Source organism: Grammomys surdaster, unplaced genomic scaffold (genome assembly GCF_004785775.1).
Source record: "Grammomys surdaster isolate TR1022 unplaced genomic scaffold, NIH_TR_1.0 205, whole genome shotgun sequence".
Taxonomy (NCBI): Eukaryota; Metazoa; Chordata; class Mammalia; order Rodentia; family Muridae; genus Grammomys; species Grammomys surdaster.
The window spans coordinates 4657756-4671344 of record NW_021604650.1 but is presented as its reverse complement, the minus strand read 5'-3'; the positions used below and the strand labels follow the sequence as shown (position 1 = coordinate 4671344).

The 13589-nt window shown below is 53.7% G+C and overlaps 1 protein-coding gene across 2 annotated transcripts in view; it reads right to left on the bottom strand.

Moving 5' to 3' along the window:
- The window catches only part of Tpcn2 (two pore segment channel 2), a 30690-nt gene extending 17301 nt beyond the window's left edge, over positions 1–13389 (bottom strand). For both annotated transcript variants that reach the window (XR_003711904.1, XM_028771161.1), the window contains exons 1-7: positions 13308–13389; positions 9126–9190; positions 8177–8253; positions 7628–7805; positions 6067–6183; positions 2913–3019; positions 1582–1657 (exon numbers count right to left, since the gene is read on the bottom strand). Coding sequence is in view for 1 of the 2 variants with exons in the window: in XM_028771161.1 (XP_028626994.1) it covers positions 1582–1657; positions 2913–3019; positions 6067–6183; positions 7628–7805; positions 8177–8253; positions 9126–9190; positions 13308–13368 (681 nt within the window). In the remaining variant the exon portion in view is untranslated. The remainder of the gene's footprint in view (positions 1–1581; positions 1658–2912; positions 3020–6066; positions 6184–7627; positions 7806–8176; positions 8254–9125; positions 9191–13307) is intronic.
- Positions 13390–13589: the final 200 nt, after the last annotated feature.

The following is a 13589-nucleotide window of genomic DNA, read 5'->3' as shown; positions in this document are numbered from 1 at the left end:
GCAACAGGCTTTCAACCCATTCCCCAGGTGGAGATGGACAAGGAACTGAGCATGGGTCAGTTCTCACACCCTCCCAACTATGACAGAGGACAGGGAAGGAGACCTTGTCATGATGACAGAAAGTCACCCCCAATTACACAACCCTCATCCTGCTCAGCCTGATTCCCCTTCAAGGGGTAGAAACCCAATCTGTAGGAGGAATCTTCCAGTAGCTCTGGATATAGCACTCCTGTGAGAGACCCACGCACTCATTTTGAGGCTGAGGCTATGGCCACTGTTGGCCCCCACACTGCCTGCCTAACCCAGGCTCTGAGAAAGAGCAGTGGCCATGGTCATGGGAAGTCACGCAGGCCAGCCACTGCCCCTACTCCCTAAGGACATGCATACATAGACCCAAGCACTCACTGGACACGAGACACTTCATGGACACTACTACAAACACAGACATGGAAACACCACACAAAGACATGGAAATAAAGACACAGACACAAAGACATGGAGACACATCCAGACATGCACACAGACACACAGAGACACACAAAAACATGCTCATACATATGTTGGGAGCCGACTCTGAGCAGAAAGCAGCTATCATCTTTACAGCCATCTTGAGCCATATACTCTGACAAGAGACTTGTTTTCAACAGCCTACAACAGCTGAGCACACTCTGATAATTATCTTGATCCTTTCAATCAAGGCCAGGTGGTGGTGGCACACGCTTTTAATCGCAGCATTTGAGAGACTCAAGGTGAGACTTGAGGAGAAATATAAAAGGAGAGACTTGAGGAGAGAACAGGGCAGACGCCATCTCCAGAGCAGACTCAGCAGACTCTGTCTTGTCTCCATTCTTCCCGTCTCCATCCCCACTCTCTCTCTTGCTAGACCCTGACCCGCGGACCGGAGCAGCAGAACGGGCCGTTACATACACATAGAGACACAACCAAACACAGACAAATGCACAGACGTGCATACTCACATACAGACACAGAGACTAGCTTGTCTTCCCCCACCCAGGCAGCACAAGTCCAGTATGTCACCTCACTCTCAGGAAAACTAACTGTGACTACACTGGCCATACCCCGCAACAGATGCAGAGATATAGGATGGCCCGGGCTGGAGGACAGTGACCTGGCCTGGACATAGCCCGTCTTAAACATGAGGAGAGACAGAACTTGAAGTGGGACAATCAAGGCAGATGTCCCCACAGATGGACAGGTGGACACCTTCCCCATGGCAACAAGTTCTAGGGTCACAGCCTCAACTGGGTCTGGGCTGGGCAAGGGCCCAGAGTCAGAGGCCAGGAACTCAGCCAAGGATTGCTGGGGCTTGGAACAAACCTAGGGAAGGGCAGCCCCGGCTGAGGAACCTTCAAGCCACCCTCAGTGAGGGAACCCTCCTGCATGGAGGATGAAGCCAGAACTGAGGACAGGGAAGATGGACAAAGGCACTGGCAATGGGAAGACAGGCCCTGGACTTAAGAGGGGTCGTGACACACTTCCTGGTCTGTTACCCTTGGCCACTCGGGCTACTTCAGAGCAGGCGGGCCTGTGAGCCCCACCTGCAGCCAAGGCCATGCTTACCTTCTCACCAATGGTGAACAGCAGCATCCCGAGTACCGTGAAGAGACACAGGTGGATGGTCAGCAGCAGCCCGACGCTAGGGGACAGACAGTCCTCAGCACAGCACAGCAAAGCACAGCACAGGCCACACTCCAGAGAGGTAGGACATCATCCCAACCATGGCCTCAAGCATGGGCACAGGGTCCCCTCCTCTCCCGAGTATTTTCAGCCCTGGGACCAGGACCTGAAGCCAAGCCTACCCTGCTGACTCCTCTCTTAGTGATATGGCACAACCCCAGGGACATGCCACAGACCAGGACACAAAGGACAGAGGTCACGTCTATCCTTTTGGGCTGGACAGCAGGAAGTCACCCAGGTAGCCTACCAGGAAAGGGACTGGAGACAGACGGAGAGCATGGGTAACATTTTTACTGGCAAGAGCCAAGAGGACTGGGAAGGATCTAGGGAGCTGAAGGACCCAAGAGCTCCAGGGCTTCTAGGCCAGCATAGCCTCACACTGTGTAAGAGGAAGCGGGACTGGAGCTACACAGACAACCATGGAGAAACAAGTCGTCTGCTGAACTCAGCGGTCACTCAGCGGTCACTCAGCGGTCACTCAGCACTCAGTGGTCACTCAACGGTTAAGCGTGGTAGGTATGAGTCTGTAATGTCTGAACCGGTCTGACCAGAATCCCAAACACTGACCCCTGAAGGATGCTGGGTTGGGAGTATCCACAGGGCTGCCTCTAGAGGAATTTTAATTCAGCAACATGGCTACTCTGGCTGGAATGTAGACACACCCTTAATATACACCTTTAATCCCAAAGAAACAGGAGAGGTGGGTTAAAAGCTCGGGGAGACAGTGGACTCAGTCAGAGCGGTGACTGCAGTGCAGTGGAGCTGAGTTCAGTGAGTTGGGGGTCAGTGCAGTGAGTGCAGTGGAGCTGAGTTCAGTCAGTGAGGTGGGGGTCAGTGCAGTGAAGCTAAGTTCGTTAGTGAATTCACGAAGTGCAGTGCAGGTCGGCAGGAGCCAGAAGATAAGGAGAAACCAGAAGATTAGAACAAATTACCAGAGTTAGTTAGAGGCCAAGGAAAACAACTCAGTGAGAAGCCAGAGAAGTCAGATCGAATCAGTCAGCTTGGAGAGGAGTTTGAGCCAAAACAGCTGAGTGGAACCAGCCAGAGTTCAGAAAGAACTTGAAAGGATGAGCTTCTTCAGCAGTAAGCCTCTGAGATGACGATTACATCAGGCGAATAAAAGCTACTTCTTCAGCTGCCCCAACCATACCCACGTAGAAGCAGGTCCATCCTCTGGACTGGCCAAGCTTGTAGCTTCCAGCCCCCATGCTCACCTAGCCATTTCTGGTAGCGACCACCGTATACACTTCAGGGTCTTCTTCATCATGGAAGAATTCTGCAGCAGGAAGAAGGGGCGGAGCAGCCGGCGCACCCGCAGAGGCTAAAGACAACAATGGGAAACTATGCACTGGGCCAGGACCATCCACACCTTCCTTCCAGGGATTCCAGAGCCTGGAGAAGGGAGTAGTCCCTACCAACCACTCCAGCCATCCTGAGCCCTTGGGTCATGGCCTTCCTTGTAACCTGGCCTGATGCCTCCCCAACCCCTACTCACTCTCCACCATAGCACCTGTCCCATTGATATTATCTATTGGGAGCCTCTTTCTAGTACCTGGTATGAGGACACACCAACACCAACCCACGACAGGCTCCCAAGGGACCCTTCTGAGGGCTTGTTGGTCCTCCTAGGCTATACTCATACAGAAGGACCCCAAAACAGCCAGAAACATACTGAGCAGGCAACAGGAACCGCAACAATCAGGAAAGCGCTCAGGGCTCCAGCCCAACCCTGGATGCCATGCCTGGCTCTCATGACTGAGAGATCAGTGCCCTTGGCTCCCCAAAACACCATATACCACTCACAGTAGTAGCCCAGAATCCTGGGGTTCTCCAGCCCTCCTGACAGCCATTACCCCTCCAGGAATCTGGACCACCTCAAGACGTACAGGGACATAACAGCTACTTATGGTCCTGCTGGCTGCTTGGGTCTACCGATACACAGACTAAGGATGAGAGAAGGTACGTCCACGTGACTATCTCTAAGGCTGGCCACATACCACACTGAGAATCACAGCCCAGATCTAGAGTGGAGACAAGCACTCAGGCATGGGGGGGGAGGGTGTCACAAGCACCAGGGCCTGGCAGACCCCGTGTCATCCAACCTATCCATCAGGAGGACTTCAACGGGTAGGAACCAAAGCTGCACACCAGGTGTCTGGTTCTCCCCATCAAGCCACCCAGCACGTGTGGACTGCTTCAAGAGGATCCTGCTAGCTACAGAGGTTCTGAGTGATGTGACAACCAAACCAGAGATGGACCTTGTGTGGCATGGCATCCTTAGGTGAAAAAGTCCCTCAGAGAGAGGTGGCAGGCAGGGGTCCTGCTACCTGGACCTGATTCCCAGGAGCAGAGAGCGTCATGCACAGATGTGGAGGATTGGGAACAAGGGGTTTGGAGGACATACATGAACAGCCCCCCCCCACCCCGAAAAACAGGCACAGAATGCTCAGGGCTCAGGACCCAGAAGTGTTAACCAGCATATCAACTCAGTGGGTCCTTCAAATGCTGAGCCTCTGACCTCAGCTACACATGACATGGCCACCAGGACAGAAGCAAAGGCTATACCTGGGGTCAACAACACAGCCACCATGCAGAAGCAGAGCCCAGCACAAGGCCCTACCTGGCCTCTGGTGACAGGCAGTATCAAGCCTTCTCCAGGTAGCCATGTTCCACCCTCTTGTCCACAGTATCTTGTCAAGCACCACCGCCCTGGAGCTTGGAAATGACTCAGTAAGCAGTTCCCACTACCTCAGTGTGACAAGTGACACTGCAAGTCAGAGGAACTCTCCTATGGCAGGGCCGCAAGGTCTGAGGCCTGCAGGAAGGGTCTCAGAGGACTCCAGCTCAGCTACATGATGTTGGGGGCCAGTGACCACATTTCTACTGTCCCCACATGCTGGGCCCTGTTAGTCTGGAAGTACCCATTTCTGAAGCCAGAAGACACCAAGGACACACACTGGCCCCACCAAGTGGGAACCTAACTTGTCTAAAGGGGAAATAACCAAGTCCAGAAGACAGGATAGGGCACTGAGGAGGGTCCAAGACCTGTGGGGAAGACTCTGGCTGTGGGGAGTGACTCAGCTGTAGAACACGTGACCAGCATGCACAAGAACTATAGGCCCTGGCAAGGGATGACACAACACTCTCGTATTTAAAAAAATAACAAAAACAAAGAATAAACAACAAAAACAAATCAAAACCAGGCAGAACTAGAAGACCAACCTCTAGGGGTGAAGATCTCAGCCTCCATGACAAACCTAACAAGCTTTGAGGCACAGGGACAGTGGCAGGCGATTAGGGATGTTATAAAAGACTAGTTAGATGTCCAGGGCTGCTCTGTGACTGCGGCTCATTCATTGGATAGACTGTTCTGTGCATCTCAAGAGCATCTTTCCCTTGTCTTTCTCCCTGGTACTACCCAGGTATCCTTGGCATAGTTGGTGAAGCATCAGTAAGAAATGATGGCTATACTACCATCCCCTTCCTGTCCCAGAAGGCATGGCACTTCTTCCTCAATCAGAAGAGGAGCTGCACCTTAGGAGGGAGGGTAAAATCCAGTCCTGAGTGGACACAGGAGTTAGAAGGCCTCAAATAGTGTGGAACTGTGCCTCCATCCCCCGTCAGCCTCAGCTGGGTACAGGAGCAGAGACCCACCACCCATGCATCCCCCAGCAGCTCTCTGTCCGGTCTAGAGGAGGCTGCAGGCTGGTGATAAGAGACAGCTACCCTCCTTCCCATCATTGTCCTTACCAGGCAGGACCAACCCAAAGGGCAGGGGACAAGCCAGCTCTGCAGCCCCTCCCTGGGGTTGTAAGTGTTACTTACTTCCCCTCACCGCTCTGGGCTCCACTAAGTCCCCAGCACTTCTCTTAGACCCTCTATTCAATTCCCACCAATGCACCCACCTTCCCAGCAATACCCTAACAGATCCATGAAGGCCAAACCAACCTGCTCCTGCCTCTCTGCCCATCACTACCTCCCAGGGTTCTGGGTGCTTCTGTGTCAAAGCTGACACAGTGTCTAAGGCTTGCTTCCCGCTGAGCTCAAACAGCAGTGATGTGAAACTATGGGCACAGAATGCCTGGGACAGCAGCCCTCTTATAAGGGGCCCCAGGAGAGTTCACAAAACCTCAAGGACCAGGAGTCCCTACGACTTGGACCCTGCTTCTAGCTCCTCTCACCAATGGGACACCACAGAGGAAAGCTTGGCCTTCAAGCCACAGCCCCCTTCCAGCTGTGAGAACAGTATCCCTAGTAGGGGGAACCAAAGCCCTCCAGGATATGGACTTATGGCCGCAGAGGGTTCAGCTGCACCTGCATGTCACACCCTCAACGCTGTCTCGGTCTCAGAGCCCACGTACCACCTACCTCCTGACAAGCGAGGCTCAGTGAAACGATCCAGTCCACCACAGACACAGTCAGCACCACAAAGTAGGCCAGCAGCCACAGGTTCTGCTGCAACTGGGCCTGCCCCACCAGGTAGCCCTGCAAGAGACAAGAGGGGTAAACAGTAAGCCAGGCAGACATGGGCCTCAGCTGGGCAGAGGGCATCAGGGTGTGGACACACGGTAAAGAGATCCAACAGTCCGGTTTCCACAGACTGCTGGTGGGGAGCGAAGTGTTGAGCAGGGGTCAGGAAGCATGCATTCATGCCAAGGCAGCTTGGGACTCACTATGCAACCTCAGGGGTGGCACTTGGCCTTTCTGGTCTGGTTCCTTATTGGTGACAGGGTTCCTATTAGCTTTGTCTATCTAAGCCACCAGGGCAGGCCATGTGAGCAGGAGAGCATTCTAGAAAACAGGACAAACAGGACATGCGCTGGGTGGGCTTGGCAGCCAATCCAGGAAGTGGGGTCCCGCCCATCCTGCCCTCCTGATGTCCCACCATTACTCCTGCCTCTAGAGGTCAAGGCCTATGGACAAAATCATTGGACCTCTTTCATCTTGAGAATACACACGTGGACCAGCCATTCAGACTAGTGAATACCAAGCTCTCACCAGTTAAAACCCAGAGCTGCCCATCACACCATGGGCAAAGATAGAGATGAGAAACTGCCTTGAGCCTGCTGATGTCACACACATGCACACATACACACACCGCACACGGGGAGGGGATATTCTGTAGGGGGTAAGGGGGACAAGCATTCAGTTATACTCCTCAGCCCACACACTCACTTGGGACTACAGGGCAGATGTCAGACAAAAGTACCACCCAACAGACAAGCCATAGGAAGCTAAGGGAATCCAGGGCCCAGGCCAAAGGCTAGCAAGGCTAACAGACACTACAGTACTACAGGCAACAAGCTGCACTGGGAGGGTCACCTTCATCACCAGAAGAATCTATCCACTCATAGAATCCAGTCAGACACACAGCAGTCCTGTGTGGACGAGACACACCACCTACAATACATCTAACTCCTCTGTTCTTTAGGGATGCCAAGGTGAGTGAGGAGGAGAGACCACCCACAGTCTCATGCAGCTAGAGCCTCCTCTCGCGAAGACCAGAGCTCCAACAGCCCCTAGGCTTCTCAACACCAATGGCACAGTCCAGATCCAGCTTCCACACAGGGTCTGGATGTGTGGAAAGAACCCAGGCCTGGCTCAGCGAAACGCTTCAGTGAGGAAAGGAGCTTGTTCATAAGCCTGAACGTCTAAGTTTGATCCCCAGAAACCACAGGGCAAATGGAGAAAAATGACTCCCCCAAGTTGTCCTCGGGCCTCCTTATATGAGCGCACGTGAGTGTGTGCAAGTGTGCACACATACACACACAAACAGATGTAAACACACTAAGACAGCACCACCACCACCACCTCGCCCCCAGCTTTTGTTCAAAGTGCCAAAGCTCCCTAGCAACCACACAAGGAAAGCTCTGGCGTCTGGACAACATCAAGAGCTCTGTGGGTAGGACCTGTGTATCACACACCTCACCTTCACAGAGAGGTCAACCAGGAAGACCAGTAAGCAGAGCACCTCGATTGTCTCAGTCAGGCCACAGGGCGGCTGCCAGGGCTGGGAGCGGTAGCGCACATCCGCAGTCCTTGTCAAGGAAGATGGGACTTCCACAAAAGCCAAGACCAGGATCAGAAAAATGGTGAAGCCCAGCACTCTGGGAAGGAGGCAAAAAAGTCAGTGGGTGAGGGGCCGATGCCTGTTGAGCGAGGAAGCATACTGTTAGGTGCACTAGGGTCTAGTGGGTAGAAGGCAGAAGCTAGTACTTCCTGGCTATGGCTACCCTGCTTGGCCAAATTTCCCGGCTTTGCCCAAGACTTAGTGGCTAGGCTGACCCAGCATCCTAAAGAGGAATCTCTTACCAGCAGTAGCTTTCTGGCCACAGCTGGCTCCTCCCTGGAGGAGAGACCAAGAGTCATCTCTGTGCCCAAGAGGATTGGGAGCGTGGTAAGCTCAAGACAGTGTAGGATTGGCCCAACCCCACCAAGCAGGTCTGCACAGCCCGGTTCCACTGGGGTGCAGTCTCACCGTTGGCAGATGTTCGAATAATACCAGCGGTAAAGCCACAGTGAGCCGGCATCCATGCGGTGGTAGATGGAGCGGTACTGGAAACAAAGGGCATATAAGCATGAGATAGGTCCTCCCTCACAGAACGAGACAAGCAGGGTCCCTCCAGGGCCACACAATAGAGCGAAGTGAGTGGGGTCCCTGGGCCAGTGCTGCACACAAATGGGCCTTATAAAGCATGGTCCCCAAGTGCTATACACAGAGACATTTGGGTTGGGTCTCTCCAGCATCTCACACACAGGGATGCATGTGGTTCTTCCAGTGGGGTACACACTGGGCATGAGCAGTGTCTCCCCATGACACACACAAAAGAACTTGTGTGGGGTCCCCTCTGTGACACACACAGATGGGTATAGGAGGGATCCTCTTAACACTACATATGTGTATGCATGCCATAACGTGTAGTACAGCACACTACACGTGGCTCAATGCAGTGTTCCAGTCTCCCCAGAGGCAGGACATATCCAGGTGAGCTATAGGAACCAGTCTGTGTCAGAGAGACAAAGCAACCTCTCACTGGGTCTCAGGATTACACCAGCACAAGCTGCAAACCTAGCCCAGTGGCGAGAGCTTCCTTGGCATGGGCTAAGACTGTGCCCTCTGCCTGCGTGCCAGACTCTCTTCTCTTCCATGCAAGGCCAGCTGCACTCTCCAGGACATCTGTATCCACCCTGCAAATGTCTCCTAGAAGTGGACCTAGCACAGGGTAGCCCAAGACAGGCTTTCGTATGTGCTAAGTCAATGATCATGATTCCAACACCAAGAAGATGGCCTCCATCAGTGGACAAGAGGAGAGTTGGCTCCACACGCCCGCCATTGTGTCTATCCTAAAATCAAGGCACCCACCCCAGGACAGTAAGGAAAAAGGGGACAGGGCAGACTCCAAGTCAGCAGGGTAGCCACCACACACCTTTATGGCATCTTCAATGAAGACCACAGCCTGGTCTATGCAGAGCTCCTGATCGGCTGCAGTGTCTGCAGGGAGAGAGGACACAGCAGGTGAAGGAATGGGACAGTACAGTCTCACCTCTACAGGATGAGCACACGGGGGGAGGAAGCCAGCTGACGCTGTCCGCAGCCAGAGGCCCTCCACTCCAGGTGATGGCATGGGTAGAAGACACCAGGCCCGGGGTAGAGGCAACTCTAGTCCATGGCCACCACTGCTCAGGGCACAGCATACACAAGGACGCAGAGGCAGTGTGACCTGCAGAACCCTGGCCTCATACTCAGGACTCAGACCCCTCCCCCATCTACTAACAGGGCAAGTACAAGTATGCTCACCCTTGTCACACAGATGCCAGTGGCTACCTACTTGGCTCCCAAGTGGATGCCATGAGGCAAATGTGGTAGGGGAGCCCCTGGTGCTCAAGTGGGCTCCCAGAAGGGGCTGCTGTCCACTCTCCAGCCCATGCCACCTCAGCCTCCTGTTCAGCCAGCATCTTCCACTGTGAGATGGGGTAACCGCTCTCCAGTGAGCACACGATTTCAGGCCAACCTGGGAAACTACAGCCAGACCCAAAGGCCTTGCTCTCACTCTCCAGCCAATACTAACAACCACGGAGCTCTAACTCCTCCCACACCCACCTCAACCCCTATCCTCAGGACCCAGTAGTCCCCAAATAACCTCAAGCAGAAGAAATAGGGGACTTCTCACCCCCAACCATTCACATCACACTTGGAAACAAGGTGAAAACTCCCGCTTATCTCAGTTTGTAGTTCTGGTTTTTATAGAATCTGGTCTCATGGAGCTCACAGGAACCATGCCCTGCTAAGAACAGAGCTGTCATAGCAAGAGACCCTGAGACCAGCGTACAACCAAGGACAGAGCCCCATGGCTGCTTACACTGTGCCTTCTGTCTCTGAAGAGCCACCTACTCCAGGGCTTGGGGTTCATAGACCAGAGGCAGTACACCCCAGAGGATGACCAGAGTTGCACCTCACTCTGCTGCATGAACCTAACCAGGCTACACCTTATCAACCAGGACCTCAGTTTCTCCACTTGTATGTCTGTAGGGGTTATCCTAAAGACACCCTAAATGTTTCTAAGATAGTCTCTGAGGGTTGTGGGTGTGGGCACTCCTGAAGGTTTTCTATGAACAAGAAGCCATACTGCTGTGCACCCAGCATGGCAGAACTAAAACCAACAGGCCCAATGGGAAAGGCAGCTGAGGGCAGCCTGAGGGAGCCTGGAAGCCATGCCCTAGAGAAGGCAGACTGGGCCTGGAGCCATGAGCCACAAAAGCTCCTTCCATCTAGCCTCTGGCTGCCAGTGTATAAGATCCTGGGCCCTACTGTCTGAGCTCACCCAGGCGACAGGTGCCTGAGGAAGGGCCTCCTGCTCATTCCTCAGCATCCTTTCCACCCTGCGGAAGCCAGAAGGGGTTTGTCACAACCTCCAGGAAGCATGCCATGGGTTTCTGGGGGTCCCCAGTGCTCAGAGTCCACATTACACCCCATCCTGGCACTTGGTAACTCATTCTGCCCACCCACTCCCTCTCCTCCTGCTTCGCCACACTACCCCATCCATGGCACACATTCCAAACTCACCCTGCCGAGGCCTAGCTCTCCCAAGCCTGTAAGCCCTCACTCAAGTTGTCTACCAGAAAACCTTCCTCCAACTTGAGAGTCCAGAGACTCCCCAAGGGCTACTGCCCTGAACACTCTAGATGGCAATCACCTGTTCATACCTATAACCACAACCACTGGGGCCAGGAGACTTCTGCTGCACACACAGGGTCTGAATGAGGTAAGGTAAGGAAAAGTAACAGGTGATGTGTTTATAAAAAGATAAACAGAATATGTTCTGTGGGTGTGTGGTGAGGTATGGGGGAAGAGGATGTCTCAGTGGGCCCATCCTGAGGCATCTCCTACCCCCGCCCCCGAGAAACCAGCCACACGAGAAGGTATAGTATAGAACAGAGTTTATTCAGGGCATGGGGAGGGGAGTTAAGAGGGTAGTAGAGGCAGAGAAAGGCAGAGAGAGATAGGGAGAGAGTAGAGAAGTAGAGGCTGGCCATGACCACGTGGAAAGAGGGGGAAGAGGAGGAAGGGGCGAGGGTTCAGAGGGATCAAGAGTATGAGAGAGCAAGAGAGAGAGGAGGGGGCCAGCAGCCCCTTTTATAGTGGGCCAGGCCTACCTGGCTGTTGCCAGGTAACTGTGTGGGTGGAGTTTAGACAGAATGCTAACAGGGGCTCAGACACTTGTTGCCACCGATACCCTCTACTCCCTGACAGCCAGGTCTAGGCCTGCTCTGCCCCTCTCTCTACACAGCCACCGTAGATCCCTAGCCAGCATGCTGAGTGACCTTGCACAAGCCCCTCACCTTTCTGCACAGGTTCCTCCCCGACCTTTCCCAGCAGGACTCACAGATGAAGGTCCTCCGCTTTGCAGATAGCTCACTAAGCCTAGAAACAGCCTCATCCTGTTTTACAGCACTCAGGAACAAGATAAAAACCACTCTGTGAAACCTTTGACAGGGGCCAGTCAGGTGGGCCTGGTTTAGCAGGACACAAGTGCCGGAACCCTGGGATCCTTGGGGAAGGCTGCAGCAACAGCTACCCCCTCTGAGAGTTTGATCACAGGGCAGCCAATCAGAGCCTGGAGATGCTCTCTCTCACCCACAGGGTGCTGGTCTGAAGACTGAAAGGTCCATTCTCATAGACTGCCCAGTCTAGGAGATGCAAATACAGAGAGTGTTGTCTGGGTTCTCAACAGCCCTACCCAAAACCACAGTGTTTGGACAAAGAGCCTCCAGAGTTTCTCATAGGACACTGCTCAGCCTTCCCAGAGAGTCTCTTGTGTGACAATGCCCAGCATTGAATCCTGCCTCCACAGAGAGGACTAAACCTTGTCCATTCTGCAGGGGGAGGACTTAGAAGCATCATGGCACTGCTATCATGTTCATCTGTCAAGACCCACACACCAGACTCTACAGAATCTCTCTTTGGATCCTCAAACGTGTCCCCTACCCCACCAGTCTGTTACTACCCCCTAGTATTGAGACTCGAGCTAAGTAACCTGCCAAAGACCCACACACCCAGCAACTGGCAGCCCTACAAAGGTCCCCCGATGCTAAAACACCAAGCATGTGTCCCCTGAACCATATGCCCTGTCCCTGCCGAGGGGTCTCAACAGAGAGGGAGGAGGGATGGATGTGTGGTCACCTCAGTATCTAGCTCCTCGTCTCCTATTACGGACCCTATGGCTTCATTATTCAATGAATAATGATTTTTATCTTGTTCCTGAGTGCGGTAAAACAGGATGAGGCTGCTTCTAGGCTTTGTGGGCTATATCTGCAAAGCAGAGGACCTTCATCTGTGAGTCCTGCTGGGAAAGGTCAGGGAAGAACCTGTGCAGAAAGGTGAGGGGCTTGTGTAAAGTCACTCAGCATGCTGGCTAGGCAGAGACCAATGTGCTAACCCAGTTGGCTCCCAAAGGAAAGGAAGTCTAGAAAGGGAAGTTTGAATGACCAGGCCAGCACACACAGGGCAGTGACCACACCAGAAGGCAGGGCTGTGACCTTAGGTAGGTCAGAGGTGAGGAGGGCGCTCTCTCTCTCTCTCTCTCTCACTCTCTCTTCCCCCCCCCCCCCGGCTCCCCGCCCCTCCCCCCCCCACCCGGTTTCCTCATCTGGAAAATTAGATGAACATCCTCCTGCCTCTCAGCCACCAGCAGCCCCTGGAGATGACTGTGAAGCTGACTCCACTCTCTCTCTCTGGGCTCAGCAATGTCCCTTTCCAAGGAAGAGAAAAGGAAAGAAGTCCCAGGAGCACTTAAGGAAACAGGGAAGGAAGTCACCCTGGCCTCGGGCCACCAGATTCAGCCCTAGCAGCCAAAGCAGTACTCCAAAGTCTCTCGCAGAGGATGTTCAGCCACTTACTGCCTGGGGACCATGGGCTGGAGAACGCTTCTCTCCCTAAGCCTCAGTTTCCCCATGAGAAAGAAGCTAGAGCGGTGGTGCTGTAATCCCAACACTTGGGAGGTGAAATCAAGAGGATCTGGAATTCAAGGCCAGCCTGGCTACTTGAGACCTTGTCTCAAAAAGTAAGGAGAAAAAAAGAAAAGTACAAATGAAAGTGCCACCTCACTCACCAGAGTGGGCCTGGCCACCGCCTCGATCCCGTCCCAAAAGGGGCTGTGCTTCTGCCGCCATCCCGCCACTATCACAGACCAGACCGGGTCCCAGCAGCTAGAGCCCGGCGTTCCGGAGGAGGAGCTCTGTGATGACTCCCAGCAACAGCCAATGAGAACGGAGAGATCCTGCTGGAAGGCGGAAGCAACAAGCCCCACCTCCAATGGGTGGAGCTCCGCTTCTTTGCAGCGGGGAGTGGCAGAGGGTTGAGAAGCTAGGCTCTCAAGGAAGTTTTTTAATTA